At 55.5% G+C, this 27,732-nt stretch overlaps 1 protein-coding gene across 1 annotated transcript; it reads left to right on the top strand.

The window, feature by feature from the left end:
- Nucleotides 1–27,732, top strand: CA5A (carbonic anhydrase 5A). Its single transcript, XM_077891091.1, has 7 exons — nt 1–225; nt 5,024–5,221; nt 19,390–19,508; nt 20,631–20,726; nt 20,892–20,954; nt 24,423–24,578; nt 26,759–27,732. The coding sequence occupies exons 1-7, from the start codon at nt 69–71 to the stop codon at nt 26,912–26,914; spliced, it is 945 nt and encodes a 314-aa protein (XP_077747217.1). The 5' UTR covers nt 1–68; the 3' UTR covers nt 26,915–27,732.

Genomic DNA, 27,732 nt, shown 5'->3' with positions numbered 1-27,732 from the left:
TCAAAGTGAGAGCAGATAGCCAGAAAATCACCCTCTTTTTATTGGGATCTGTGGGGAACACATCCAAGATGCTAAGGACCCCGGGGTTGGGCAAGAGCCTTTGGAAGTCCACTGGTTTCTCCACCTCATCCAAGCAGACATGGGGGACCCTCCACAGTCATCTGCTAAGGCTGGAGCGATGGTGCTCACAAGGTCCCTGTGCACAGAGACCTCGGAATGATGCCTGTAAGTAGACCTTCAGTTTTTCCCAGATGCGGCTTGACTCTTGGCTGATTCTGTAGTGTCTTCCAAAATGGGAGGCAGTCAGACCAGAGTGCTTGGGTTCAGGTTTCCACTTGTCTCTTTTCCCGTGGATGACCTTGAGCATTCTGTGGGTGACCTTGAGCAATTCCTTTAACCTCAGTTCCATGGGGCCATCAAGAGGGGGAGATCCACAGAAGAAGGTAAGTAGCAAGTGCCCCCCAAGATGAGCTGTTGTTAGGAACATGCAGCCTGGCTGCAAGACTCCTCCAAGAGAGAATATATTCAGCAAACATGCAATAAATAGATGATCCGACCAACTCCGTCCAAAGACTGCCCCAGGTCAGCCAGTCACACTGTGGCAGCACCCATCCTCAGCGCCCTGTGACCTTGGACTCATGCCTCTCTCTTTCCGAGTCTCAGATTTCTCCTCTGTCGAAAAAGAAAAAAGACTGGCTGATAAGGTCACTCCTGGTTTTCATTTCTGAAGTATCTGCACTTTCCAGGTTTGGGTGGTGGAAAGAGCATGGGCTTCAGAACCAGTGGCTCCTGAGTATGGGCACTTGGAACAAGTGACTTGTCAGAGGTGAGAGCGGGGCCAGCGGCTGTACCTCCCTGAGCCTCAGTCTCTTCATCTATAAAGAGAAGGACTAGATGTCGCACGGGGTCACATGGAGATGGAATGGCATGTATAGAAAGCTGGCTCTCAACGAACATTATGGACTCTGAGAGCAGGTCCCCAGACTGACAACAGCAACACCCCCAGGAGCCTGCTAGAAATGCAAATCCTTGTGCCCTATCCTAGACCCACCTGCAAATTTCAAAGCACACAGTCACTCAGAAAGGCCCTCCCATCTGCACCCTCTCCTGCCCCAGGTCCCAGAGGCCACTGCTACATTGAGCTGAGCTCTCAGCCTTCTGACACATTCCTCCGTGCACAGAGAATATGTCTACACATTCACAAGACTCTTCAAGAAATAAAAAGTGACCCCAGTGATACATGTTGGTCTGCATCTTGGCTTTCTCTACTCTCAACTGGGGATCTGGGGATATCCTCGTAAGTGTCCTCGGCACCTACCCCCTCTTTTATACTTGGTGCGACCATGAAGAGCATCAGACCCCCTAGACTGGGATCCTGGCCTTACCACTGTGGGGCTGTGTGCCCTTTGGCAAGTATCTTAACCTCTCTGAGACCCAGTCTCATCGCCTATAGCGGGTGGGTAATCACAGTACTTATCCTACAAAACTGTTGGAAGTAGAAATGAGGTCAGGGATGGAAAAGCTGAGAACAGTGCCTGGCACCTTGCAGACAACTGCCACGTGCTAATTGTTGTTATTGTCACCTCGGACCACCATGTGGGTGTCTCTGTATTTAACCATTGCCCTGTTGGAGAACATCAGGTGGTATCCAATTTTTGAATATTACCAACCACATTCTCACACATCCTCACACACGTGTATGGGACCGAGCAACATTCTGTGCTGGGCGCCTAAATCAGTTCCCGCCGCCATCTCCCAGCTACGTTCAGGGAAGCCAAGGGCTCTGCAGTTCCTTCAGAGCTCCATGACACACAGCTCTATCTGCCAAACAGGGAAGGCTGGAGCTTCCTGAAACATCGATGCCTCCAGGTTAGTGTTTTGTTTATTGGTGTCCAGCAGTGCATTTCCCTTGGGGGAAAAAGAAATTTTGTTCCTAAATACAATGCACCCCCTTAGCCCTCGGGGATCTGTTCCAGGACCCTCAGCAGGTGCAGGAAAGCATAGATGGTGTCAAACTTTATACCAACTGTTTTCTCGTATTCACACATACCTAAAACTAGTTTGGTTTATAAATCCAGCACCGGAAGAGATTGACAGCACAACTTACACAAAATAGAGCAATTGTAACACAGACTGTAGTAATGTTATGTCACTGTGGCCTGTGTCTCAAAATATCTTAGTGTTCACCTTTCTGGCACTGATGTGAGATGATAAAACACCATGTTGAGATGAAGCGAGGTGAATGGGGTGACCTAGTGTTGGGGTGACCATGTTGAGATGAAGCGAGGTGAATGGGGTGACCTAGTGTTGGGGTGACCTAGCGTTAGGCTGTCAGTGACTGGACAGTGACCCAACAGTGTGGCAGGAGGAAGATCACCTGCTTCGGGTCCGTGGTGGACCACCAGCCACCGTAAGTACAGATAGTGACCCTTTGGGGAAGAAGGGCCTTCTGTGTCTCTGGAAATCACTGCGGCTTGGCCTAGAGAGACAGGCCACGGTGCTTGAGGAGGCTCCAAAATCATCCTGGTCAGGTGTTCTCCTGCCATGCTCCAGGACTTGCCGGGGCTCCCTGCCACCAGTGATGTGCGTCTCTTCTTAAGCCTGTGATTGGTGGCAGCCACCCCGGCAGCTGGCTGCTGGCCATGGCAGGAGCATTTACACCATGGCAATGGCAGACGCCACCTGTGGGGATGTGCTATTCCTCGAGAGAGCTGGTTGTTGCACCACTGTGTGTCCCCGGACAGTCCCACAGGTGCTTCTCTGCTGTGCATCTGCCAGGAGGCTTGGCTCAGCCCGGCCACAAGGTGGCCCCGGGTCTGCCCAACATGGCTCTCATCCTCCCCTGCATTTGGACCAGTACCTGACCCACAGAAGGAGCCTTAAGTATGTGTTGAGTGATCAACAAGAGGATACCATTGATTTGGTTAAGTTAATTTAATATCTGCTGGATACGTGTACATGATCACTTTTATCACTTCCCCCAGAGACCGGAGATGGTTGAGGCGTAGACTTTGTGGCACAGAAGCATCACTGTGGAGGTCCGCAGCCCCCATGAGCAAGCATGGGAAGCCTTTTCAGGATTCGAGCAGCCTCTCCTCACTGCATGCAGTGATGAACAACATGCTTTTACTCAGGGGCAGAGACTATGTACAAGGTTGTTGGCAGCCCCTTGGTGCAGCTCAGCACATGTAGCCTAACATATGCCCTCCTCCACACCACGCACCTCTGTGTTGGGGGCCGAGGTCAGCCTCCACGTAAGACCAGAGCCACCTCCATGACATCCAGTGGCTCCTGAGTTCTGTGTCCACGTCAGGCCCTGTTCCATCCCAGTTCCCCATAGTGAGGCTGGAGGCTGGGGGTTTGTGAGGCTGTACCGTGTGTTAAAAGTCACTTTGCATCAGATGTGGTCTTGACCTGTGCCAGCTCAGTGGGGCTTTGCGGGAGGACAGACCCACAAAGACCCAGGGCTTCTGGTACAACATTGATTTAGAGCAGAAGGAGCTGGGACAGAGGACATGCAGCCCCGAGTCTATTGTCATCCATGCATCCATCGTGAGAAGGAGGCCAGCAGGAGTGCAGGATGTGCCTGCAGAGCACAATGAGGCATCATTTTGGGGTGTGGGAAGGGCCCTGCATGATAGGTGGCAGCATCTGTGCCCAGTGGGCGGACGCGAGTCGGGGCCTACAGTCAGTCTGTGCGCTATCTCGTCTGGTCTTGGCCAACCTGGCTTTGCTGCACATGGTATTCTCATGTTTACTGATGCAGCGGCTAGGGATGGGCGGGGAGAAGAAACGAACCTGCCCGTAGCTCAGAGAGTGAGGAGGGAGCATGAACACATCTTCCCTGTGTGGACTATCTGGCTCCACTTTAACATCAAGAAACGTCATGTGAGAATCTGCATTCTTACCACCTCTTGGAAGATGTCAAGATCCCATAAGAGCGCTTACACTCCCTCCATAGGTGTCTCCCCGCTGCCCCCCCAGCCCTGAGGCGAGAGTCATGTGGCTACATGGCCTGAGCATCCCTAGTCTGCACCCCAGGTCTGGAGGGACACGGCCAAGCCCGATACCCCAGAATAGCCCCCACTTCCCTGATCCCCAGAGAGCCTGGGCTCTCCCTGGTGGGTGTCTCTCGTCCATCGTTCGCCCAGGTGGTCACCTCCCCATTGTGCACAGTGGGCGCCCCTTCGCCCAATGCTCTGGCTCCTGGCTCTGCCCCCCAGCTCACCCTCAGATCCATGTATCACTTATCTTTCCTTAATGTTCCCACATATGGAATATTCTCTAACAACACATCCACTTTACTAGGGAAGCCAGACACACCAATGTAATGGTGGCATCTCAGGCCTTGGGCGGCCGATGGCATAAGGGTTGGGGGGTGGTCCTTGTTCTGGGTCTAAAAGGAACAAAGAGAAATAAAACCCTGCCAGGCCGGGAGGCAGCCCAAGGAGCAGGAACCTTAAGGAAAGGGCAGGTAGCCACTCTGGCTTAATTTTCTGGCCCCTGGAGTGGTTTCTCCTTCCTCCTTGTGGGAGGGGCTGAAGGAGGAGGTGTGCATTGGCCTCAGCATCAGGTGCATGTGAGGCACGGGGGAGAGGTCCCAAGCTGCCCCACACCACCGGTCCTGTCACCCACCGGCCTCCTCACCTGCAGCAGCATCATCCACAGAAACCACGCTGCCCAGCTTCACCTTCCCACCCTGACCCTGGAGCCCAGTGGGATGCAGCCTGGTGGGGGGCAGGCGGCACAGGCTTCCTGTGACCACGCCGTGATGATGACCGTGGATCAAAACCAGATCAGATGGCACCGGAAAGTCGGTGTTGGGGGACGCTCCAGAGGGGAGATGGAGCGAGGGCCCCGCCTGCATGGACAGATCTGCTGGGCGGCCTGGGGCCCCAGGCTCCAGGTGGGGCTGTCTCCAGGAGGGCTGTCTCCTCTGGGGGCTCATTTGCGAGGGCCGCTGCCTCCCCATGAGGTGCCAATACCAGGTCAGTGAAGGCCTCCTCTTCCCTCTCTGCCCCAGCGCACCCACTCTGGAAGGGCCTGGCCTCTGTACCAGGGGGTACCCGGCAGTCCCCCATCAACATCCGCTGGAGGGACAGTGTCTACGACCCGCGGCTGAAGTCTCTCCAAGTGTCCTACGCCGCGACCAGCTGCCTGCATGTCTGGAATACCGGCTACTTCTTCCAGGTGGAATTCGACGACTCCACTGAGGGGTCAGGTGAGCCTGGGCCGGGCACAGCCTGAGAGCGGGCTATGGGGTGAGCAGAGAAGGGGCCAGGGCTTTACTGGCACACGGTGTTCAGGGGGCAGGGAGGTGCCACTGAGGTGAAGGATGATAATACCCACCACCGACATTTGCACAGATTTACTGGATATTCCAAGGGCTGGTCGGGAAGAGTCAAAAGCCCATAGGAATGTACACATATGACACGTCACAGAGAACAGAGCAGGTGCGGGGAGAGGGTGAGGTGACCGTGAGGCCTGAAAGCAGAGCCAGAAGGAAACTGTGCCAACAACTAGCCGCGCATCAGAGCCTGGTACCCTCGCTGGTTCTTGCCCGTAGGATGCCCAGCTGCTGGGAGGGAGAACAGGAACACAGGACACAGTGGGGACTGAGCATGAGGCTAGCTGCCCTGGTGGCAGGGGAGGCCGTGCGGGCAGCCCCGGGAGCCTCCGACCCCGACCGGGCCCCAGCACCCTGCCACGGGCTTCCCGTGGACCCTGCCCTCAGAGGTTCAGCAGGACCCTCACCAGGTTGGGGAGGGAGGCTCCTCGGATCTGGGAAGGCTGCTGCTACACAGGGCTGCTGCTGGATTCCGCCTGGGGTTCCTGAGCATCTGTTGGGACCACTGTGAGCCTTGTTTATGCTGGGCGTCTGTCTTCCTTCTTGGAGCGGGGACCACAGTCCCCAACGGCAAACAGTGCCTACCTGACCAGGCCCCCACAAAAACCTGAGTTCCGAGTGTCACTTCCCACGTGTTGTCACAACTGGTTGCTGGGGGGACTTGGTGTATCCTGTGTGACCCCCATAGAGAGGGCTCTGGAGGCAGGCATCTGGTTTCCTTCGGACAGTGCTGCTTGCACCGTTTCCCTTTGCAGATCTGTTGGTGTCATTTCACTGTAATAAATCTTAGCCACACGTATGGCTGTGCACGGAGTCTTGCAAGTCCTCCCAGGGAATCTTGGAGCCTGGGGACCCCCGACCTGGCCCCCAGTGCCAGGTCCTTTCTGGACCAGCCCTCAACCCATCTCCTTCGTACACCCAGTTGTCTTACTCTCTCACCCGCTGCCCCGCGAGGATGCCCTGCGAGGATGCGAGCCCCACGAGGCCAGGACCACTATTTTACACTGAGCATCACAGGCGCTTAGTCAATTGATGGATGAAAATCAATGAAACGTTAAAAGAGCAAAGGAGTCTCCGTTTCTTCCCCTGGGAGTGGAGAGCAAGACGCCCATCTCAAAGGCTGTTGGGGAAGAAGTGAGACCACCCCAGGGAAGCGCCCTGCATCCCACAGCGTCACCTGGATCAGCTCCCAACATGGGGCGCTGACCCGGAGCCCACCTTTCTATGTTGTCAACAACAGGACGCTGGAACAGGAACTCATGTTCAGCCTTGCTCTTGTGCCCGTCACTGGGGCAGATGCAGAGTCTCTGAACTGAAAGCTGCAGGGCTTTCAATCGGCTTCTCCCATCCAGGGAAGGTCCGCCCAGCCCTGCATCTTGGCTTTGTCAACATGACCCTGACACCCATGCTTGCACGTCCACCCATCAAAACTGTGCTGTCCTAGTAGACACTCGGTGTCCCCCAGCCTGGAAGACATCTGAGCAGGTGTAGCGTCCACTCCGGGCACCCTGAACCACATGCAGGCCACGTGCCAGCCTTCTTGGAGTCCAGGGAGAGGCTGGATGGTGAGCAGAGACCCAGCCACAACCGCCCTGCCTTGGATGGATGGGAACGGCAGCGGGGTAGAGGCTTCTCCCTGTGCCAGGCCCTGCAAAGCACTTCTCAGACAGCGGGGCTCACTATTCCAGGGGACTCTCCCCTTGTCCCACAGGTAAAAAGGAACCGCCTTTCCTGAGCAGCTGCCTGCGTGCCCAGAGCTGCTCATAGCTGCTCCGGGTTGGTCTTCACAGTGACCCTCAGGGATGCTGCTCACACAGGGCTCACTGAGCGCCAGGGACCAGAGCGCCAGCTCTAGCAGACGTTTGCACAGAGGAACTTCTTTGAGGGATAAAAGAGCACAACTGCATACCCAGATCCTGGAAAGTGCAAAGACCAGCGCAGTGCAGGGATACACATACTTATTTACTCAATGTGCCAACTTTTCTTCTGCCCTTGTTGGTCTGTTCCAAATTCAAATTCCCAAGGAGCAAACTAAAATTAGGTTTTCAGGTTTGATGTGGTTTGTATCATTTTTTAGAATTTTATGCAGCAATTTTATAAGATTGAGTAAAAAAATAATAGCTCCTGGGGCACCTGGATGGCTCCATAGTCCAGTTGAGCATCCGACTCTTGATTTCAGCCCAGGTCATGATTTCAGGGTCATGAGTGAGCTCCAGCCTGCAGGAGAGCTTGCCAGCTCCGTGTTTAGGGGAGAGCAGAGAGTGTAGAGCATGCAGGGGATGCTCCCTCCCCTCTGCTCCTCCCCCGCCCCCCCCCACACACACACTCTCTCTCTCTCTCTCCCTCCCTCCCTCAAAAAAAAAAAAAGAATTATACTTCCTGAACTTTTAATTGCTTAGTTAATAGTTATTGAATATACAATAATTTTGAAAACAGCAGATATGGTTGGGGATGAGTTACCATAGAATTCATGCTCCTCCCATAGGATTATTATGCGTCATTATGGGTCTTACTGATAACTATGTAATGGATTTATTTTCCTTTAAGTCATAAAATACGGAAAGCTTTGAATGTTACTTTGGACTTCTGTATTGTGTATTGTTGAGATACATTTGACAGAATAATCGACATTCCCGGGGAACGGGTCTGGGGCTGAGCACGGCATTCATCCCACCCTCCATCAGGGGAGCCCCTGGAATGCTGACCAACGTCCATGCTCTGGGCACTGGTGGTCACGGGACATGGTGATGCTGTTGCTAGAAGGTGGGAGGTTCTCGGGACAGACAAGTGAACACCATCTTTAAAAGGTACCTCCATCTCGTGAATAACAGCACAGCACCAAACAGATATCATCGAGAGGCTCGGCGTCCTCCCTCCACTCAAGGAGAGACCAAGACTGGGGGAAGCAGCTCACTCAAGGTCAAGTGGCAGCATGTGAAGGGTCAGGTTCAAACCCAGTTCCTGCCATGGAAAGCTCCCATCATGTCACCACATCCACCCTTTACCACCAGCCCCTTCTCCTATCTACACTTTGTTCACAATAACTTGAGCCATCCTTGCAACGATTGTGTGAGATGGGTGTTAGCTCCCATTTTACCAATTAAGGAAAATTACAACGGGATTCTCTGCCCTCTAAAGAAGGAAATTTTAGGAGCGTGAACCTACTCTGGAAAAAATCTGCACCCAATATCTGCAGAGACCAGGTGTGAAGCCTTAGGCGCTGACCCTGCATAAAGGGAGGAATGCACTAGCTAGCACATGTGGAGAAAGTTCTGGGCTTATGGTCAGGTCCCCAGAGAGCCAGCAAGCTGCTTGGGGTAGTAGCTAAGCCCATGTCCGGTGAGTGCACCCCAGCGGAAGAGCCAGGGGACAGTGGGATCAGCCTGGGACACCCATCCCTAACCCACCAGCAAGAAGCCCACACCCAACTTTCCTGACAGGTGGAGCAGAGACATATCTGTGGTGCTTCCAGGGTGAAGTAGCTGCTGTCATGTTTGCAAGGGCATCTTAGAACATGTGTGTCTTGGATTCTAGATGTTTCCATATCCCATGGGGGCTCAGTGTCAGATCTGCAGGTCATAGTTATCCCTAGAATCACAGAGCAAAGCCTCCTTTTGGTTAAGAATTTCAGCCTCTTGAATTTTTACCCAAAGTATAGCTCATAGAATTGGGCATGGCCAGTCCAAGCAGCCCCCTCTGCTTCAGTGACCGGTCCAGGGGTAGGCGTGCAACTGCAGTCGGACCACTGAGAGCCAGCATTCTCCTGGGACACGTTGGAAGATAATCCTTTCCTGTCTGTGTTGCGCTGTAGTCAGCTACAAGCCTGGGCCCCTGGTCTTCAGGGAAGAGCAGAGCCAAGAGGTGGAGAAAAATTGAGGCCTGAAGCCATTGTTGGAGCCTCTAAATGCAGCTGTGCCTAAGGCCAAACCGTCCCTGCACCAATAAATCTCACTTTTTAGCCTTCATCAGTTTGATTAATGATTCCATCCCCTGTTTACAAGAGCCCTAGAACAGAAGACCAAAAACAGTGGCTGAGTTAAGAGAAAAGAAGTAGAAAGGATGCACCTGGAGGATTGGCAGCCTCGTCCTTGTGCTTTCTGCCCAAAGGCAATAAATAGGGCTGGGTCTGGGAGGCCCAGGATAGAGGGGACACTGCGCCTGACCCCCAGAAATGGGACCTCGGAGCGCGGTGCTGGAAGACTCCAGGTCTGTCCTCCAGGAAGCTGAGCCCACGGGAGCCTGGCCCTTCCAAGACTGGCTAGTAGACGACTGGTAAATATCAGGAAACTGGCCTCCAAGGACTTGGGGGAGGGACAGGAAGCCACTTGTAGCATTTGCCACTTTCCCTGGTGTAAATACTCCCACACAGCTGGCGTCAGTCTCCCAACACCATCACAGATCCCCAGGGACACGTTCTCTGTACTGGGTAAGACTTCTCTCTGACTTGCGTGTGGCAGAGGCTCGGCTCAAGCTGGCTTAAGCAAAGAAGAGGGTGAGATCCTGAGAAGTCCTGAGTATGGCTGGGTCGGGTAGTGGAAGAGCCACCGAAGGAATGGAAGGAGCCAGACGCAAAGTGGGGGATCTGGATCTTCCCTGTGGGCTCTGCTTGCCCCTGCTGGAATCATCCCGGGCCAGCAAATCCCAAATGGGAGCAAAGTTGGGGCCTGCTGCTCTGGTTCACCCTCCTGATAAGTGGCTCAGAGAGACAGTGCCTCTGCCCTGACAATGGAAGCTCGGGCCTCAGAGCGGATCCACAAACCACAGCGTGGCCCTGGCAGCCCATCACGGTGACTGGGGACGAGCCCGCCCTGGAGCAAAGTGCCTGCCCAGAAGTGAGGGTGGTCGGGGCTGGGAGGCACACTCAGTGCTTTCGCCACAGGGCCTGAGGTGCACGCTGCTGACCCCGGGTTGACCGCGGCCCACCCCGGACACAAGTGGCTTTCAGAGTTCAAGACTTTTGCGCCCTGCTGCAGCCAGGCCTCTGTGTTGACCCGGTCCCGACCCCTACTTTTTGGCTTCTCCACCACCTTCTCAATCTGGTTCAAAGAGACCCGCCCCCAGCCCCGCCCAGCCACAGACCGAAAGAATTATCTGGGTGTCTCTCCCTGGCCATATAAATTACTAGATAATTCCTCCAGTGGCTCTCGTCCACACAGGCCAATCTGGTTTTACTTTACTTGTCATTCTCCCAAAACCCCAGTTTCCTCTCTCCCTCTCTCCTACCCGACTTCACACACCCCAAGCCTCCAACCCCAGCTCGATTCCCAACCTCTCACTCTGTTTCCACATCTCCTGTCTTCACGCACCTCCACTGGAAATTGGGGACCGCCAGGAGCAAAGGAAATTAAAAACGCAGCTCAGCGATGGAGCAAGCAAAACACATTTGCAGTAAGAAATTGAGAATAAGGAGACACACCCATAACCCCAAAAAACCCCTGGATAGCCGGCAGCCAAGGCCGCGCCTCATGAGCAAGAAGGGAAGTGAGCGAGGAGGGTACGCAGGGTAGACTACAGAATCTGGGATCACGCAGGTCAGGTTACTCCGACAGGTGACTGCCAGGAACTCAGAGCGAAACAGGAGGCCGAGGACATTTTCCATCAGCGTGGAAGCTTCCAGCAGTTTTTCCAGCGGGCGAGGGATACGAGTACTCAGAGATTAGCGCCAGCCAGCCAGCGATGATGAATAACAGAGGTGGAGACAGTGGGGCATTCCAAGGAATTCGAGAAAGTGGCGCTGAAGGCCAGGGAAGAGGGGGCTGGCGCAGGGGCAGGAGGGAGAGAGCTTCCTAGGAGGAAACGAGGGAAAGGCAGCCTCCACCATCAGACTCCCCTCCCTGCGCACACACCATCTCCCCCGGGGAGCCCCCTCGCCCCAGCCCGGCGGGGTGCTCCTCCTGGAAGGGGTGACAGGCCCACCTGCACTTGGAGGCTGCCAGGAGGTCCCGCTTCAGGAGGCACGTGTTCCATGGCCCTGATCCTGCCCTGCCGCTGGACCTGCTGGGCAAATCAGCCTGCTGGGTGGGGTGCAGGTTTTATCTTATTCGATCCTCACAACTACCCCACGAAACAGAAGAGACTCCCACTCTGGGAAAGGAGACACCCTTATCAGCCCAGGGTTGTTTCCAAACCCTGTGCCCCGCTCGCCGTCCACAGAAAAGGAGCCAGTGCTCTGTAGCCCTGTAGGTGTACAGCCTGATGCCAGGGAGCCAAGGGGCCCTGCTGCCCTGCCCCTGACCCCGTCCACCTGTGTAGGGGAATGCAAAGGGCAGACCGCCTCTGTCCTGCATGCTGGACCCATCTCCTGGTCTCCTGTGGGGTCAGGACCCTGCACTGCACCTCTGCACCCAGGGGCTGCTCCACTGGAGGTGCCGGGAGAGTACTGCATGGGGGTGAGGGTCCCACTCTGGGGGAGACAGGGAGAGGGAGGGGAGAGAGAAAGCAGGAGGGGGAACAGAGGGGGAGGGAGGGGAGAAAAGGGGGAAGGGAGAGAGAAGGAGAAGGCGAGGGAAAAAGGGTGTAAAGCCTGTCATCAGCTCTAGCAAGTCACCTAAACTCTCTGACCCTCAGTCTCCTCCTCTGTAAGGGGAAGATGTGACGCTGAGTCAGGGGATGTAAAGAGGGTGCTGGGAGGCTGAGCACCCTGAGCTAACATTTGGATGACAGCTTTGCCCTGTTTTAGCAAAAATAAAACAAAACAAAACAAAAAACAAAACAAAAAAAACCGGTCTCAGGGAGGCCTGGTCACGCGCGCTTCTAAAGTCCTCCACTAGAGGGAGCAGGGTGGCCAGAGAGGCCGCCATCAGGAGGACTCCTGACGGTGGAGGACTCTGCGTGGCCCACTCACCTGGCTGAGGGAGAAAAGATGGGGACTGCAGATGAGAAGGCTCCTCCTGACCTGTGAGCAGCCCCCTGGACGGTCACTCACTCGCAGGGACAGTACTGGACAGCTGAGGCGTCAGGCACTAAGGCCGCAGGTGCACTCGTGCTCCCTCCCACGTCTAAGCGAGTTCTAAGTCACTTGTAAAGTGGGGCCAGTGACAGCTGGTCACCACCCCAAGCACCAAGAGGTGACGAGGAGGGCTGGTTGCTGCGAGCCCAAGTCCATGGGCGTTCAGCCCGTGACCAGCACCCAGTGCACCCAGCAGGAGCTCAGTCCATGCTTGCCCCTGCCGTGGAGCAGACTTGCAGACCAGCATGATGGTGAAGTCTGCAGGGTCACTTCCATCGGACTGGGGAGGGGGGGTCTTCAGGTGCCAGCCCACACGGAACTCCCAAAAGAATCTACAGGCTCCCTCCTGGAAAGGCAGGCTGGAAGTGGGGCCCGGGGATGGGTCACGGACACGGCAGCAGGAACAGCCCCGCCATTTCTCTGTCCACTCAGGACCCACATCCCAGGGCACCCTTCCACCTGCCACGTTAGGCCGGGTGCCTGCAGGGAGGCGTGAACCGCTACTTCCTCTGAGCTTCTGCGCTGGGGGATGAGGGGGTTCAGGAAGGGGGTTCCGTGCAGTCATGAAGAGGCCTGCGGCGGCTACGCTGGCTGACTGCTGACCGATGTCCGCCTTGACTGGGGGGAGAGAGTGTGATCATCACCCTGTTGTCCCAGGGCAGTTCTTTTCTACCACAAATCTGTAAATGGTCAGTCCAGTTTCTAAAACTGTGTCTCTTCACCTTCGTTCCTGATTTCTGCTGACTCTTCCCTCAGGTCCCAGGCGTGGGCATTCTGGGGGCGGAGGCATTAATGTGGAGGTGAGGTGGATGTGTGGCTCTCCAGGCCTATCCCTGGCCCCTCAGTGGGAATGAAATCCCCCGCCTGGAAAGATCCTCTGCCCAGGAGGCCCCCAAACCCCCAGCCACCCCCCTGCCCTCTCGTCCACTCCTCCTCCTTCCTCTGAGACCCTAATCCCAGGCTCCCACCCCACCCTACCAGCCAGTGTCCCTGTGATAACTCCCCCTGTGATGCTGCTGCTCAGAGACCCACAGTCATCTACACGGGGCTAGGGCAGGCCTCCTTCCTCTTCCTCCTCCTCCTCCTCCTCCTCCAGCCCCTCCTCCCTCCCTGCATCTCTCCAGATGGCCTGATCCTCGGGGGGACTGGACCGAGTGCCCAGGGGCCCAGGGGAGCTCCCGGGCTAGGAGGCAAGACTGAGCCCCATCTGGTCCAGCACTGCCTCCCCCACCCCCATGGGTCCATCAGGGCCTCTCCCTTAGTGTCGAAAATGGTTCACGTAACCGGGATCAACTTAGAAATGGGAGGTGGATCGCCTGAGGGCCCTCGGAAGAGGCCGCCACATCGTGACGCCCAGCATGGTAGCCGTCCTCCCTGTCTCGGGCGCCTTCCTTCTGAGGGCTACCCAGGAATGAATCACTCCTGCTCCGTCGAGGATCTGCAGGATCACAGCTTGTGCTGCTTTCCCGGCAAGTTTTAGGAGGCTCTCTGTGCCTGAGACGCACTCCCTGCTCGCAAGCAGATCGCTAGTCGGGACACACAGGGAGGGAAAGCAGAAGGTAACTGACATTGGGGTGAATGTCAGCTGGTGCCCGTGCCCCCACCTCCCAGCCCCACTCGTCCTGCTGGCACCCCAGTCTGCAGCCCTGCGTGGCCTTGGGAGCATCAAAGGAAGGAGGGCCCACTAAGCACAGTGTGTAGAACACGGTAGGCTTGTCAAGGTGGAGGAGGGTCTGCGGGAAGAGGAGGACACGAGACCATCTGGGGTGGGGACAGGCCCATGGGGAGTGGGGAGGAAGAGGAGAGATTGGAAGGAGCGGTGGTGGAGGCCTTGGGAGGATGAATCTGAGGACCTCTGCAGGAGACACTGGTGGACTCACACTCAGGAGAGCCTGCCACAGACATCGTTATTCCTCGGGGCTTTTAGTGTAGGCCTTGCACATGGAAAAACCTCAGCGGGCAACGCACTTCTCTGGCCTCCCTGTCCTAGCCGTGCCCGGGTCCCGGGTGCTCCTTGGTGGCAGAGCTGTCCCAGAGGGGTGCCACGGCCTCACACGGCGTTTCCTCCCCGCGCACCTGCCCACGAGTGGGCTTTAGGGTCAGGCCGGGGCTGCTGAGGGTGGCATGGGGTGAACCTCATGTGACACATTCATTTTTAAAGACGAGGATATTTGGTCTGTTGACCAAGGCTCTGCTGCTTGGCCATGGCTGGCACCTGCGCCTTTTTGCCCTGCATGAACCCCTCGGACTTTCCGTCTGTGGCATCGTGGTGGCCTGCTCGCCCTGCCTCCAGGCCTCTATGTTCAGTGGCTTTCTGCCTAGAACCATCTTTCTCTCCATCCACAGGGCGGAAGCCCCCCTCCTCAGGGAGGCCGCCGTGGCACTCAGTGTGGGTCCCGAAGAGCGCCCCCTCCATGCCCCCGTGACACCCCCTGCTCACGCCCACCACCTGTGCGCTGCCTGCCCGTCCCTCTGAGTCCACGCTCCCAGAGGGCAGGACTGCATCGGTCTCATTCTCTCTCCACCCCCAATGCTTAGGTGAAAGTGTGGCACATTCTAGGAGCTCACTGCATGTACCTGCAGAGTGAGTGAATGATTTTTCCTCTTTGACGCTCTGTGGTTGGCCGCGCCCCTTCTGTGGACACTTTCTTCAGCTGTGTCTGTTCACGCAGGTCCTGCCCTGGCTGTAGTATCGGCAGCTTCGGGTCTCTGCAGATCTCTGCTTTGATGATGTTGACGATGATGACGGTGATCATTTTAGTAAGGACGAGAACCAGTAATAGTAACAGAAATCGCAATCGCTAGGGGGCTGTTCTGCATCCCAGGGGCTGTGCCAGGGAGTGTTTTGTAAGCGTGGCTGTATTTGACCCTCACCGTGTTCTGAAGACAAACGTGTCGTCGTCTTGAGATGCAGAAGAGCTAAAAGGGCCCATGCAAAGCTGAGCTACATGGAATCAATGAGTCTGAGTCCACCTGGCTTTCAAACTGAAGCTGACGTGGGATGATCTTAGAGCATAACTACCAGGGAGTGGGTGCACGTGTGGGAGAGGAGGGTGGCCTGTGCTGCTGGAGCACTGAGAGTGTGCTGGCCACCAACTGAGGCCCTGGCGTTCCTGGGAGAATGAGAGAGACCTTCCTGGTGCGGGGAGCACATGCAAACCCTTTGTCCTTGTGTGTCACAGCTTCAGGATGTTCATCAGCTCCCAGGGTGGCCCCAAGAACAGGCTGGAGACTTGGCTGCGCTGTGCTATTTGCAGTTTTAACTAATTAGAGCATCTCAGACTTCTCATGTATTTATTTTAAGCCTTAAAACCACCATGCCTGCCAAAAGCCTGCTCCATCTTGGTGAAAGCACTGAACTCACAAATAGACGGCCGTTAACAGTGGCTGTTGTAAGTCCAGACACAGTGGTATCGGGCACGGCACCTTTCAGCGCGGAGTCAGCCTCCTCGGACTATCTGGAGGGTCTGGCCGTGGCTCGGGCACGTCCCCAGTTATGCTTCGATGCGCCGGCTCAGGGAGACAGCCAGCTGAGACCCCTGCAGGAGCCCTCCGCGGCGGGTTGGGGCCTGGTCTGCCAAAGGCCCCCTCCTACCAAATCAGACTTGCCTTTTTAAATTGTTTTGAAAGAGGATTACACTGATGCTGCACTGTCATTATGACAAGTCACCCTGAGATTATCTTATCCCGGGGCCGCAGCCGCGAGTGGAGTTCCTACCTGTCCCGGGGAGAAGGCTGCCCAAGTCTGGCTGGAACTGCTGCACAAGCCCACGGCCTGGATCTTCAAGCAGGTCTAGGGTGGGGTCGCCGGCTGACCTAGGGCATTCCCAAATGTAGACGTGCTTTCTGACCTGCTCTTGCACTCTTCCTGGGCTGCACTTAAAGGCTAAAAGGGAGACCACCAAACAGCTCAATTCTGAGAGTCTGCACCACTGACCTGCCCCACAGCACTGTTCCAGCCCAGCCCAGGCTATAAACTATCCTCCTTCCTCCTCATTTAGCCTCCTAGGAAGCTCACTTTTTGCTGATCTCCTTGTTTGTGTTTGCGTATGCCAAGGCTAGTCAGGTGCAGCAGCCTTCTGGGGGAGAGGGGTGGTGTTAGGAGCTCCCGTGGTCCCCAGCCCAGGATAACATTGTTTGTTTACAGAGGACTAGATGTCAGCGTGAAGGAGATATGAGTCCTGGAGGGCCCCACTGAGGTGGGCCAGAGCCCCAGGGTTCCAAAGGATGGGCTTCCATTCTTCATTCTCTCATGGAAGCAGATAGGCAGGAGTCTGGCTGGCCAGAGGCTGCTTCGTGAGCATGGATGGGGCTGTGTCCGTGGGCTCCAGTCCGGTGCAGAGGGTGACCTTGAAAAGGTCTTGTGACCTTGCAGCTCTACACCTGCAAAGGTAGGAGTAGTGGGCGTGCCCACAAGCCCCTCCCATCCCAGCAGGTTCCCATCCCTGGCTCTGTTGTTGGCCACACCAGTAATAAAATAAATGCCTTTATACAAGGGCATTTTTGGCAGGGTTCTAGCAAACATCCAGCTCGGGGTGCATTTATGCTTCATACAGTTGGTATCATTCTTTTGAAGACCTTACCTACATAGAATTCTAAGGTGCTTGAGCAGGAAGGGACCACAAGAACATTATAGCTGGTGATTTTTTTTTTTTAATAGATGAAGGGGCAGAGTCCTTGATAGTTTACATGAGGTAGAGTCACCAGCATCATCATCGTCATGACAACCCTCCACCAGGCACCTCTGTTTATCCCACCAACACTCACTACACAGGTGGGGAGATGGAGGCTCAGAGAGGCCGAGCAGCTCGCTCAGGGTCACACAGCTAGTTCGAGCCAGAGGTAAGCTGCAAATCCAAGGTCCACTCGTCGTTCCTGCCTCCTGGCGCTCTCATTCTAGAAAAGATGATGTTGGCCTGCGTGGGTGAGCACACTGCCATCTCCGCCTCGGTGCCCAGGGCACCTCCTGCAGGAAAGTTGCTCAGACGAGCTGTGCACTCACCCCTTGGGCTTACCTCTTGATCACTAATGAGTGCATTTTGGTGGCACCAGGTCTCTGGTTGGCCAGTGTTACAAAGCCCCTTAGCACCATGGATACAAGCTGCCAGGTGGGAGGGAGCACAAAGATTTCCACTGCCTGGGTTCATGGTCCTGTAATTTCCTGAGATTGTGTTTTCTGCTTGAAAGGATAAAGTGGAAAAGGCATGGGTTTTGGTGTCAGATCTGGGCTTAAATCCTAGCTCCCGTTGCTGGGATTACCAGTAACCTGCCCAACCCCTCCTGGTAAGTCACAGTGCAATGCAAAACTACTAAGGTCAGTGGGCTCAAGGATCATCTCCTCTCCAGGGAAAAAAAATCATCCCCCTTTGTCATTTTAGCCACAGAAAATCTCCATTAAAGCCTTGTAATTGGAACTCCCTGGAGGTTCTCTTCTCTATCCTGCTTTCCCATCTGCGAGCATCTCCTGGCCTCTCACAGATTCAGGCTTTGTGACTTAACAATGCTTTTATATGCTTTTCTCTGTGTATTTTTAAAAATTGAGATATAAATGGGCACCCTGGGTGGCTCAGCCATTTAGCACCGCCTTCAGTCCAGGGTGTGGTCCTGGAGACCCGGGATCGAATCCCAGGTTGGGCTCCCTGCATGGAGCCTGCTTCTCCCTCTGCCTGTGTCTGTGCCTCTCTCTCTCTCTCTCTCTCTCTCTGTCTGTCTCTCATGAATAAATAAATAAAATCTTTTAAAAAATGGAGATATAATTCATGAGTGTGTGCTCAGGGGAGTTGATTACCCCATAAAACCATCGGAGTCTAGAGAACCTAGGGAGGTCTAGACCAACCACCCTCATTTCCAAGTGAAGAAAGACGGCGAGAGAGGAGCTCTGTGAGATGGTCGAGCTCAGAATTGTGAACTAAATTTGTTTCCTATTTTACCATTCAGCACTTTCTGCTCCTTATACTTTTTATGGCAAAACCAGAACAGAGAATACTACCAGCCGGTAGCCTCTGATGTTGTCAATAGCAACCATCACACCGAGGAGTCCATGTGGACTTGGCCACCCTGGGATCTCCGGGGGTGGGAGGGTGCCTCCAGACCTGCCCCCCAGCCCAGCAGCAGCGTGCTCACTTCGGTTCCAAGCAAGATGCATGAGAGTTACCGTCCTATCTGTAGCAATGTGGATGGAGATCTGTTAGCAAAGTGCAGCTGGAGATAGGCTGGCCTGTGTGCATGCGATTCTCAGCCTTCGCCCTGGACTTGCCCAGATCGCCGCGGTTCAGAGTCAGAGCCCCCATGACGGATGCTCCTGTCCACTAACGGTGCTGGAGGAGGCCATGCTGGGTACTTAGGGTCACTTAGAGGAGATTCCACCAATCAAACCTGGTCATACAGTGAAATGACACCGAGCAGGGGCTGCACACAGGGCAGCACCCCTGGAGAAGGTAGGGTGTTGTTTCTCAGAATTTGTTTGTGTGAACGTCTCACTCATTACATACTAGTTCCTGAAATTCTTTGATGGTATAATTTAAGCTGCCACTTTTTCATTCAAAGGACATCATTTTATTATTTTTTAAAGATTTTATTTATTTATTCACAAGAGACACAGAGAGAGAGGCAGAGACACAGGCAGAGGGAGAAGCAGGCTCCATGCAGGGAGCCCAAAGCGGGGCTTGATCTCAGGGCCCTGGGATCACACCCTGAGCCGAAGGCAGACACTCAACCACTGAGCCACTCGGGCGTCCTGAGGACATCATTTTTTTAAAATTAAAGTCTGGAAGCCTCTAGGACCAGCATTCATCTCAGAAAGTTTTCTTTGCCTTCCTGCTGCGCGGAAGAGGATGAGGTCCCTGTCGCCACCTGGTGGCCACGCTGATCTCTGCAGTGGCTCTGGCCACCTGGGACCTGCTGATGGGGACAGAGGTGGACAAAGGACAGGGTCCCACCTCTCACGGGGCCCACCTTGCAGTTTGTCATCTCAGCAGGGCGTCAATCTCTCAAGAGGGAAACTGTGTGACCTCAGGGTAGACAGATGCTGTCACAGCAAAACCCAATCCAACAAATAGACTAACAGCCCAGTTCCGCTGATTTTGTTTTCCAGGAATCAGTGGTGGCCCCTTGGAAAACCACTACAGGCTAAAGCAGTTCCACTTCCACTGGGGAGCAGCGAATGCATGGGGCTCAGAGCACACAGTGGATGACCGTGCGTACCCGGCAGAGGTTGGTAGATGCCATCCCAACAGCAAATGTGTGGGAGCTTGCTACACCCCGGGCCCGCCTGTAGGGCAACTGGCCAGCTGGCTGCCCAGAAAAGGAGCATTCCAGGGGGTGGCTGGAAAGCAAATCCGGTTCCAAGGTGGGGCCCCTGAAGAAAGCAGCCAGCCTGCAGATGGGGCCTGGGGCCCGGCTATCTATTTCTGTGTGATCCACAGGGACAGCGGGGTAGGGGATTCCATTGGAGTCGTGCATAGTGGGGAGACGCCGTGCCACCCTCACTGGTCCCCAGTGCCCATGGCTGGGAGCACTGGGGCTAACTGGCAGTCAGGTGCCACATGGAGTGTACGTGGACCCTGCTCCCTGGGCAGAGTCCTCACAGCACTGGCACCTAGCAGCTGCATGGGAACGTCTTGCTGACCATGAGAGGCTGGGGGGCTTTCTGGACTCTGTTGGTATGGACGTGGGGCTTGGGCGCCACTCAGAAAGGCCTCTGGCACAGCTCATGCCTGCAGAAGGACGCATGTGCCAACCCCCCGGCCCCTTCTTGGGTCTGGGCCAAGCTCAGCATCAGAATCAGGTGCCCCCGTCACACAGAACCCAAGCCAGGCCCACGGCCCTGCCTCCCCTGCTTCCTTACCTTGTCCTCTGCCCCTTGTTTAAATCCTCGTCAGCCGGCCAGTCCTGATGCCGAGGTTGGGCTCGGGAAAACGCAAGGAGGGTCATGAAATGGGGACATAGATGAGGTTCAAAGGAGGGAGGCAGAAATAGGAGAAAAATGCAATTTGGGCATCGTGCTCACATTAAAAATGGTGCTTTGTTTATCTGAAATTCCAACGTAACTGAGCGTCCCATAACAGGTCTGGCAGCCCTGCTCCGGGGTCTCTGATACACACGAACTATCCAGCCGCCGATTCCTATTTTACACCATGAAGCCCCCTTCCCTCCCGCGGGAGGTGCCGAGGCCCCCACTTTCTGCAGCTCTCGCTCCCCCTGGGCAGGCAGCACCGCTCGGCTGCGCCTCCGTCCAGCGAACCACGCAGTGGGCGGCCCGGCCAGGGGAGGAGGAGCCGCCGCCGTCCTTGGGGCATCGTGCGGACAACCCGAGTCCTTTCTCCTCTCTTTCAGCTGCATTTAGTTCACTGGAATTCTGTGAAATACCAAAATTACAAAGAAGCCATCATGGGGGAGAACGGTGTGGCCGTGATAGGGGTATTTCTACAGGTAATCTTGCTTAGGCACGACTCCCCCAGGGAAGCGGGTGAACCATGTCTGCAGGGTGCGGGGTGTGGGGTGCAGGGCGCGGGACCTGGGGCGCAGGGCATGGGGCACGCTCGCCATCCTGCCGGCTGCCTTTTCCAATGGGCCTTTCTCGTCTATGCTGGGCAGCTGGGGGCCCATCATGAGGCGCTGCAGAAGCTGGTGGAAGTCTTGCCGGAAATAAAGCACAAGGTAAGCTGTGTAGCTCGAAGTTGAAGCACCTTTATTTATATTAATGACTCGTTTGCAAGGATAAGAGACCAACAGGGTGGAAGGGTATGGCTGAGGGGGCCTGAGTCCAGTTCCAGGAACGGGTCTCCCTGTGGCTCACTCTCTGATGACCATGGGTCCCTGCTCCCCATGGACCCCTCCCTCCCTAATATAGTGGGTGTGCCAGACCCCATCCAAGTTTCCCAACATTCAGCCACTCGGGCAGCATCCCGAAGGTTTTGTCCACCTGTCACTGGTTATGATCAGTCCCCTAGTATTTTTCCTTACACTGATCAGCTTTAAAAAATCCTTAGCCTGGACCCAGGCAACAACATCCACCAGAGATGATGCTTGTTTTAAAACTGACTGCAATAAACACCTAACTACCTTTAGGGGTGTCCACCCCCACGCTACCTGGCATGCTGCTGGCGCAGGGTCTCAGGGTCCCCCGTCCCAGGAGAACAGAGAAGCCGAGGGCAGGGGGAAAGGCCTGCCAGCCTGTGAATGCGCCCACAGCGAGGGGATCATCGCTCAGCTCCCTTTGTGCACCTTGCTGCTTTGAGCTCGGCTCAAAAAGACGAGGACACCAAAGTAGGTTTTCTCCAACATCAGCCAAGAGAAGACTTTGATGGACAAATGGAAATTCCAAAGAAATGTAGTTTATTTGTTCAGTACCAAACAAAAGAGTTCCAGGACTCGAGGAGGCCTGGGGGTCCCTGGACATGGGAACCTGTCCCAACAATGGCCAGAGCGGCTCCAGATGAAAGCGGGGGCCTGCCCTTCCTTTGCTGCTCCACAGGGTCTGTTTGATGTGTGCCGTGTGCTCGCTTGATGTTGACCTTGAGGTTGGCCCCATGGGACCAGGACCACCTCACCCGCCACTGTCCCATCCGCCAGCGCAGGAACTCCTCAGGGTCAAGGTGCTGGAAGCATCCTCTTCCTTGCTGGTCTGCAGCCAGAGTAAACCCAGGATGTTTTCCCTGTGTGCACCCACCTCCCACGTGGCGTGGCCTCCACCTCTTGGTGGGAAGGGAAGGACCTGGCCGTGAGGTGCTGTTTACTCTGGGGTCTGTTTTCCTCCCGCAGAAGCTCTGGAGCGCGTCTGGGTAGCCCAGGGCCACCTGGGAGAGCCACGCGGGAGGGACTGTCAGCGAGGGTGGCGGAGGAGGCTGCCTGGGGCTCGCTGCTGCTCCTGACGCTCCTCTCTGGCCTCAGATTCCTAACCTGGGAAACAAGAGCGAGAGCCTAGGAGACGAAAGGCCCAGCCCTGCAGAGCAGGTGTCTGTGCCTCACAGGTTGGGAGGTGTGACCCAGTGGCCCCAATCTGTGCCTCATGCGGGTGCCCTCAACCTCTGGAGCCATTCTTTAAATGTGCCACGTCGGACACCATCTCCGTGGCCTACAGTTCTGTGGGTTTGACAATGCATAGTCGTGGATCCTCCCAAAACTTTAGTTGATGGAAACCGGTGGTGCATGCATCCAGCCACCCCTCCACATGGCTGCGGCCTTGACCCCACTCCTGCAGCCTCAGGGAAGGAGGGATAGCTGGCTTTAGGGTGGAGAGGCTTCCCGCAGCATCTGGGTTCTGCCGCTAGTCACGTGGCTTTGGGCAAGTCTCTTGTATCTAACCTACTTTCCTCTTCAATAAATAGAAATTCCTCTCGCAGGTGGATCTGGAGAACTTCACGGTAACAGCCTCGGATGGTATCGGGCACATCAGCCCCTCCCGGGCTGCAGTCTCAGGGACCAGGGGGGCACTGGTGCTCCCACCGGTGTTCCTCGCATTTTGTCCCAAGTGCGTGCATGACCCGCCTCCTCCAAGAATTCACTAGATCACACGAGGTGGCGTTTCCAGCCGTGGGAGGGAACAGGAGCTCCAACTTCCACCACTTGGGTGAAACTTGAAGGCACGATCCCGAAGGACAGGCTGGTCCCAAAGGCCACATCCCTTGGGATTCTGTGTAGGCAAAGCAGAGGAGACAGAAAGCAGGTCGGGGCCGGGGGGGTTGGCGGGGGGAGGCTGGGCGGCAGGATGGCTTAAAGAGCCATTCCGGGGGCTCTCTGCGAGGTGCTGAGTCCCTGAAACGGACGGTGTGGGCGGCGGCAGGCACCCATCTGTGCCTATGCCGAGAGCCAGAGCCCTGGGAGCTCTAGACCAGTGGGTGCCGGGCTACGTGAACATATTTCCGTACGGCTGTTTCTGAACTGTTAAGGAGACACGAATCACGCAGTGCATCGTCTGGCGCCGCGGGCAGTGGTGGCAGTGACGGCAGCGGCCACGGGAAGCGGCTCCTGGCCTTGGGTCCTCCAGCTAGCCTCCGGACTGTGCGTCTAACTGGGGGGAGTCAGCAGTTAGGGGACAGCTGGGCCGCGGGCCCCCAGCTCCTGCGTCTGCAGGTGGCGCAGAGAGTCCAGGCGAACAGGGAGGCCTCCTTCCCCGGTCGAGGGTGTCCGCGCCGTGCCTGGACACCCTCCAGCCGTGCTGCCCGGGGCCGCTCCGCAGCTTAGGTACCTCGGCACTGGTGCGTGCAACATTGCTCCCAGGTCTCCGCACCCGAGGGACCCCAAGAGACCCTTTCACCACTGAGTGAAAGCCCTGCTGGAGAGCCTCTGGCTGGAGAACCAATAGGTTCTCTTTGCACCTCTACCTTGCCCTGCACTGTGATGAGCCCCAGTTTCCTGGCCCTGCTGCTGGACCTCTTCAGGGGTTCCCAGTGGTGGGCAGAAGCAAGGGTGCCCCCCCCATATCCTCCTTACTGCTTCGGTTTCTCACTCACTCCTTCCCACCACGTGGCCTCTGTGCTATTCCTCAAGCGCTTTGGGCCACACTGTGCCTCAGGCCCTTTGCACTAGCTCTGCCCACTTCCTGGAAGGATCTTCCCCCAGAAACCTGCAGGCCTCTTCCTTCACCTCTTCCAAGTCTTTGCTCAAATGTCTCCTTCTCTATGAGGCCTTCAGGACCACCCCTCTTAAAACACCAGGCCCTACCCTCAGCATTTCTGACCCCACCATCCTACTTAAATTTCCCTCCATCATGCTTAACCATGGTGAGAACTACTAGATATTTCACTTACTTATTCTGCTGTGGTCTGCTTTTCTCTGGTAAAAGGTAAGTTCCATGAATGTGGGTAGTTTGTCCTCTCTGTCTGCTACTGCACCTCCACAATGTGGAGTTACACACCACATAGCTGCGGGCGAGTGGATGAAGGTGGCACTCCACCTGTGCCCCTGGCACTCAGACAGGCAGCTTTCCCTCACCCTTTGATGAAGCCTGCAAAGCAAGGAAACACGAATTCTGAACAGAGGCTCCCAAGCAGGGGAGGTGCAGGCACGATCCCCCCTCAGTGGCGGCACAGGGAGCTTGGCACATGAGGGGCACCGTTCCCTCCCTTCCTGCATGCCCCCATCTCTACCTGAGACCTGACACCACCTGGGGTCTTGGTCTTTCAGGGTGCACGGGCCACTATGGGCCCCTTCCAGCCCTCCTGCCTCCTGCCCACCTGCCGGGACTACTGGACCTACCCGGGTTCCCTCACCACCCCTCCACTCACTGAGTCGGTCACCTGGATCATCCAGAAGCAGCCTATCGAAGTGGCTCCAAACCAGGTAAGCTGCCCCTGAATCAGTGTGGCGGGATGGTACGGGAGCCATTTGTCTTGTCAGGGTAGCCGAGGTCCTGTGAGCAGGTGTCACGGGTTTTATTTTCTGGTGTGGTTTGGATGCTCCTGAACAAGAAGCATTTCTTGAGCTAGGGACTCGAGAAATACACTCTGGTGGCCTCTAACATTCTGTGGCTTCAAATTGAGACCTTGCAGGTGTCCCTAATGACAAACGCCTGCACACCGGTCAGTGCTTGCTCTGCAGTGTGTGTTGGACAAAAGTGACTTTAAAAGAAACAGAAGTGACATTATAACTGGGACACGGATCCCTGCCCAGGATGGGACCTCAGTAGGTTTTTGTAGGTGAACAAATTAACCGAGAAAGGAACATCATCGATGAATTTTAGAAAGCCATTAAGGAAGTGGGGTAATTGACGGAGACGAGAAGACTTTTAGCATTTGTCCCACTTCTTTAGGTGATAGAATGGTAAACAGTCGAGACTGAAGAGGTTTCTCTCATGTGCTGTCTTCAGAAGTTATGCATGCGAGAGAAAATTTCAGAAGGATTGTGTCAGTCAGCTATTGCTACGATAATGCTGCGTAACAAACCACCCCAAAACTCAACGGCTCCTAACAAGCATTTATTTTTCTTGCTTTTGGGTCTGCGGGTTGCCTGTGGGTGGCAGAGTGGCTGGGGTTTGGGTCGGGCCCTGTGTGTCTCATGCTCCTTGGACTATACTGTCTAACCCAGAGCTGGTTTCCATGGTGCACAACAGATATGCAACAGTCAAGTAAACCCCACATGCACACTGACAGCCTCTGCTCACAGGCCACCAGCCACAGCAGGTCCCAGTGGCCGAGGTCAGGGGGCAGGGAGGAGGTGAGTGAGTGCTCCCAGAGCCGTGCCCTCATCTCGCACACAGACTTACACCAGAAGCTAATACCTGGCTGTCCAGCGTTTTTGCATCGGTTCTAATTTCCTTCCTCTTCCTTTTCTAAATAGTCTTTTTCTCCCCGTAAAGTAAGTAGCTATTACTTGTTTACATTTTAAAGACTTAGAGTCTCTTTTTCCTGGAAATGTCAAGAATGTGGAGACATCTTGTGTGTGTCGGGCATTCAGAGCCCAGGGATGACAGACATGTGGCAAGTGCACTGCCATGGCCCTGATCCCTGTGCAGGCTGGACCTTCCTGGCCGGTCACACGTACACTTTCTGAGGCTCCAGCCTCATGATTCTGGGAATATCTTCTCATGCCAAAGTTGTGGAATGACACTGTTTGCTCTGGAAGGCAGAGCTATCTGCTCTTCTCCTGAACCAGAGTTGTCAGACACACTGATGGAGGACCCGGGTCGAGAAATGGGCCCCGGTCCCTGAGACCCCTCCTGTCCCTCAGCACAGCACACAAGCCCCTGTGCATGTCAGGTGCAGTGGCCGAAGAGCAGGGGAGAGACACGTGGCCGCAGACGGCGTGATGAGACCTGTGAGGACGGTCTGCACACGGCTGTGCTCCATGCCCTCCATGCCCTCCATGCCCTGGGGAAGCCGCCAGTCATGCAGCTCTAGTTTGTGCAACACGTGGTCATTGTGTAGACACAATCCCAGCTCCACAGGTGGCTAAACATGTGAGCGACCCTCACAGGCTCCTCAATACAATGAGGACAAACGAGGTGATTTTAAAATGCACTTTCAGCTCCTTCAGTGGGAAGTGAATCAAACATTATGTTATATTGTATGTGTTTATTTAGCTTTTATGTTACATGTGTTCCTTACCTTGCTGTGGGGAAGCATACGAGGTGGTTCTGGCTTGGGGCCGCTGATGGTGTTGCAGCCAGGTGTCCCCTGGGACTCTGAACACTTGAGCCGGGCCACAGGCCCCTTCCCAGAGTAGCTCAGTGAAGCGACTGGCAAGGTGGTGCTGGCTGTTAACTCCGCTCGCTGGGGCTGCTAGCATGTCCTCACAACACTGCAGCTGGCTTCTCCAGAGCGGGGGATGCCAGAGACCAAGGCGGAAGCTGCGATGCCTCCTGTGGCCTAGCTCGGGCGTCCCCTATGCCACCCTGTGCTGGTCATGCACGGCTGTCCCTGATTCACTGTGTCTGGGCAGGGACAGGGGGCACGACTGCACGAGGCAGGAGCTGGTTGACTCTGAACCTGCACCCCGCATACTCTGGTTGCTCTCCATTCCAGCTGGCCGCCTTTCGCACACTCCTGTTTTCTGCGCTTGGTGAAGAAGAGCAGATGATGGTGAACAACAACCGCCCAGTTCAGCCTCTGATGAACCGGGAGATCCGTTCATCCTTCCAGGCTGTGGAAGAGGGCTCAGAGGTTGGAAGCAACGTCTGAAATTAAAAAAAGAAAGAAAGATAGATAGATAGATAGAAAGAAAGAGATCGTTGTTTCAGTCTGTGCTTTCCAGTTGCGAGGAAAAGAAACCACTTCAAAGAAGCTTTGGAATGGTAGGGAACGGAAGTGTGGGACCCACGGGGCATCTCAGGGCCCCCGGCGGGTGCCTGTCCAGCCCCGTGCACCCGCGCCTCCTCGTCTCAGACAGGCGCCCTCTGATTCTCCATGCGCATGGCCACCCCGTGCTTGCCGGACAACTCAGGGCCTGGGACCCACGTGCACCGTCTCCACCTCCAGACTTCTGGGTGCAGCAGTGTCCTGAGGCTGCTGGGATGAATGACCACTAACCAGAGGGGCAAAAGCAACAGAAATGTGTTTCCTTGTGGTTCTGGAGGCTAGAGGCCTGGTTTGCAGGTGTCGGCCGTGCTGGTTCCCTCTGGAGGCTCCTGCAGATACGGTCAAGTGCTTTTCCAGTGGCTGCTCAGGACACGGTGCTCCGTTTAGTTGTGGCCATTCTGGAGGGCGTGGAATGGCTTCTCCCTGTGGGGTTCTGTTTTTTTGTTTAATTGTGGTGGAACACACATTACATGATACCCTCTCACCCACTTTTAAGTGAACGGGTATGTGGTGTTGATTGCATTCCCAGCATCATGCCACCGACCCCACCAGCCAGCCCCGGAGCATTCCTCGTCTGGTGATGGAACCCTGCTCCAGTCCGTGCTCATTGTCCATGCCCACCCCCGCCCGTGGCGGCCACCATCCTGGTGTCTGCCTCTATGACTTTGACCACGCTAGAATAAAATATAAGTGGAGCCCTA

Source organism: Canis aureus, chromosome 3 (assembly GCF_053574225.1).
Source record: "Canis aureus isolate CA01 chromosome 3, VMU_Caureus_v.1.0, whole genome shotgun sequence".
Lineage (NCBI taxonomy): Eukaryota > Metazoa > Chordata > Mammalia > Carnivora > Canidae > Canis > Canis aureus.
This window is presented reverse-complemented; position numbering and strand designations above follow the sequence as displayed.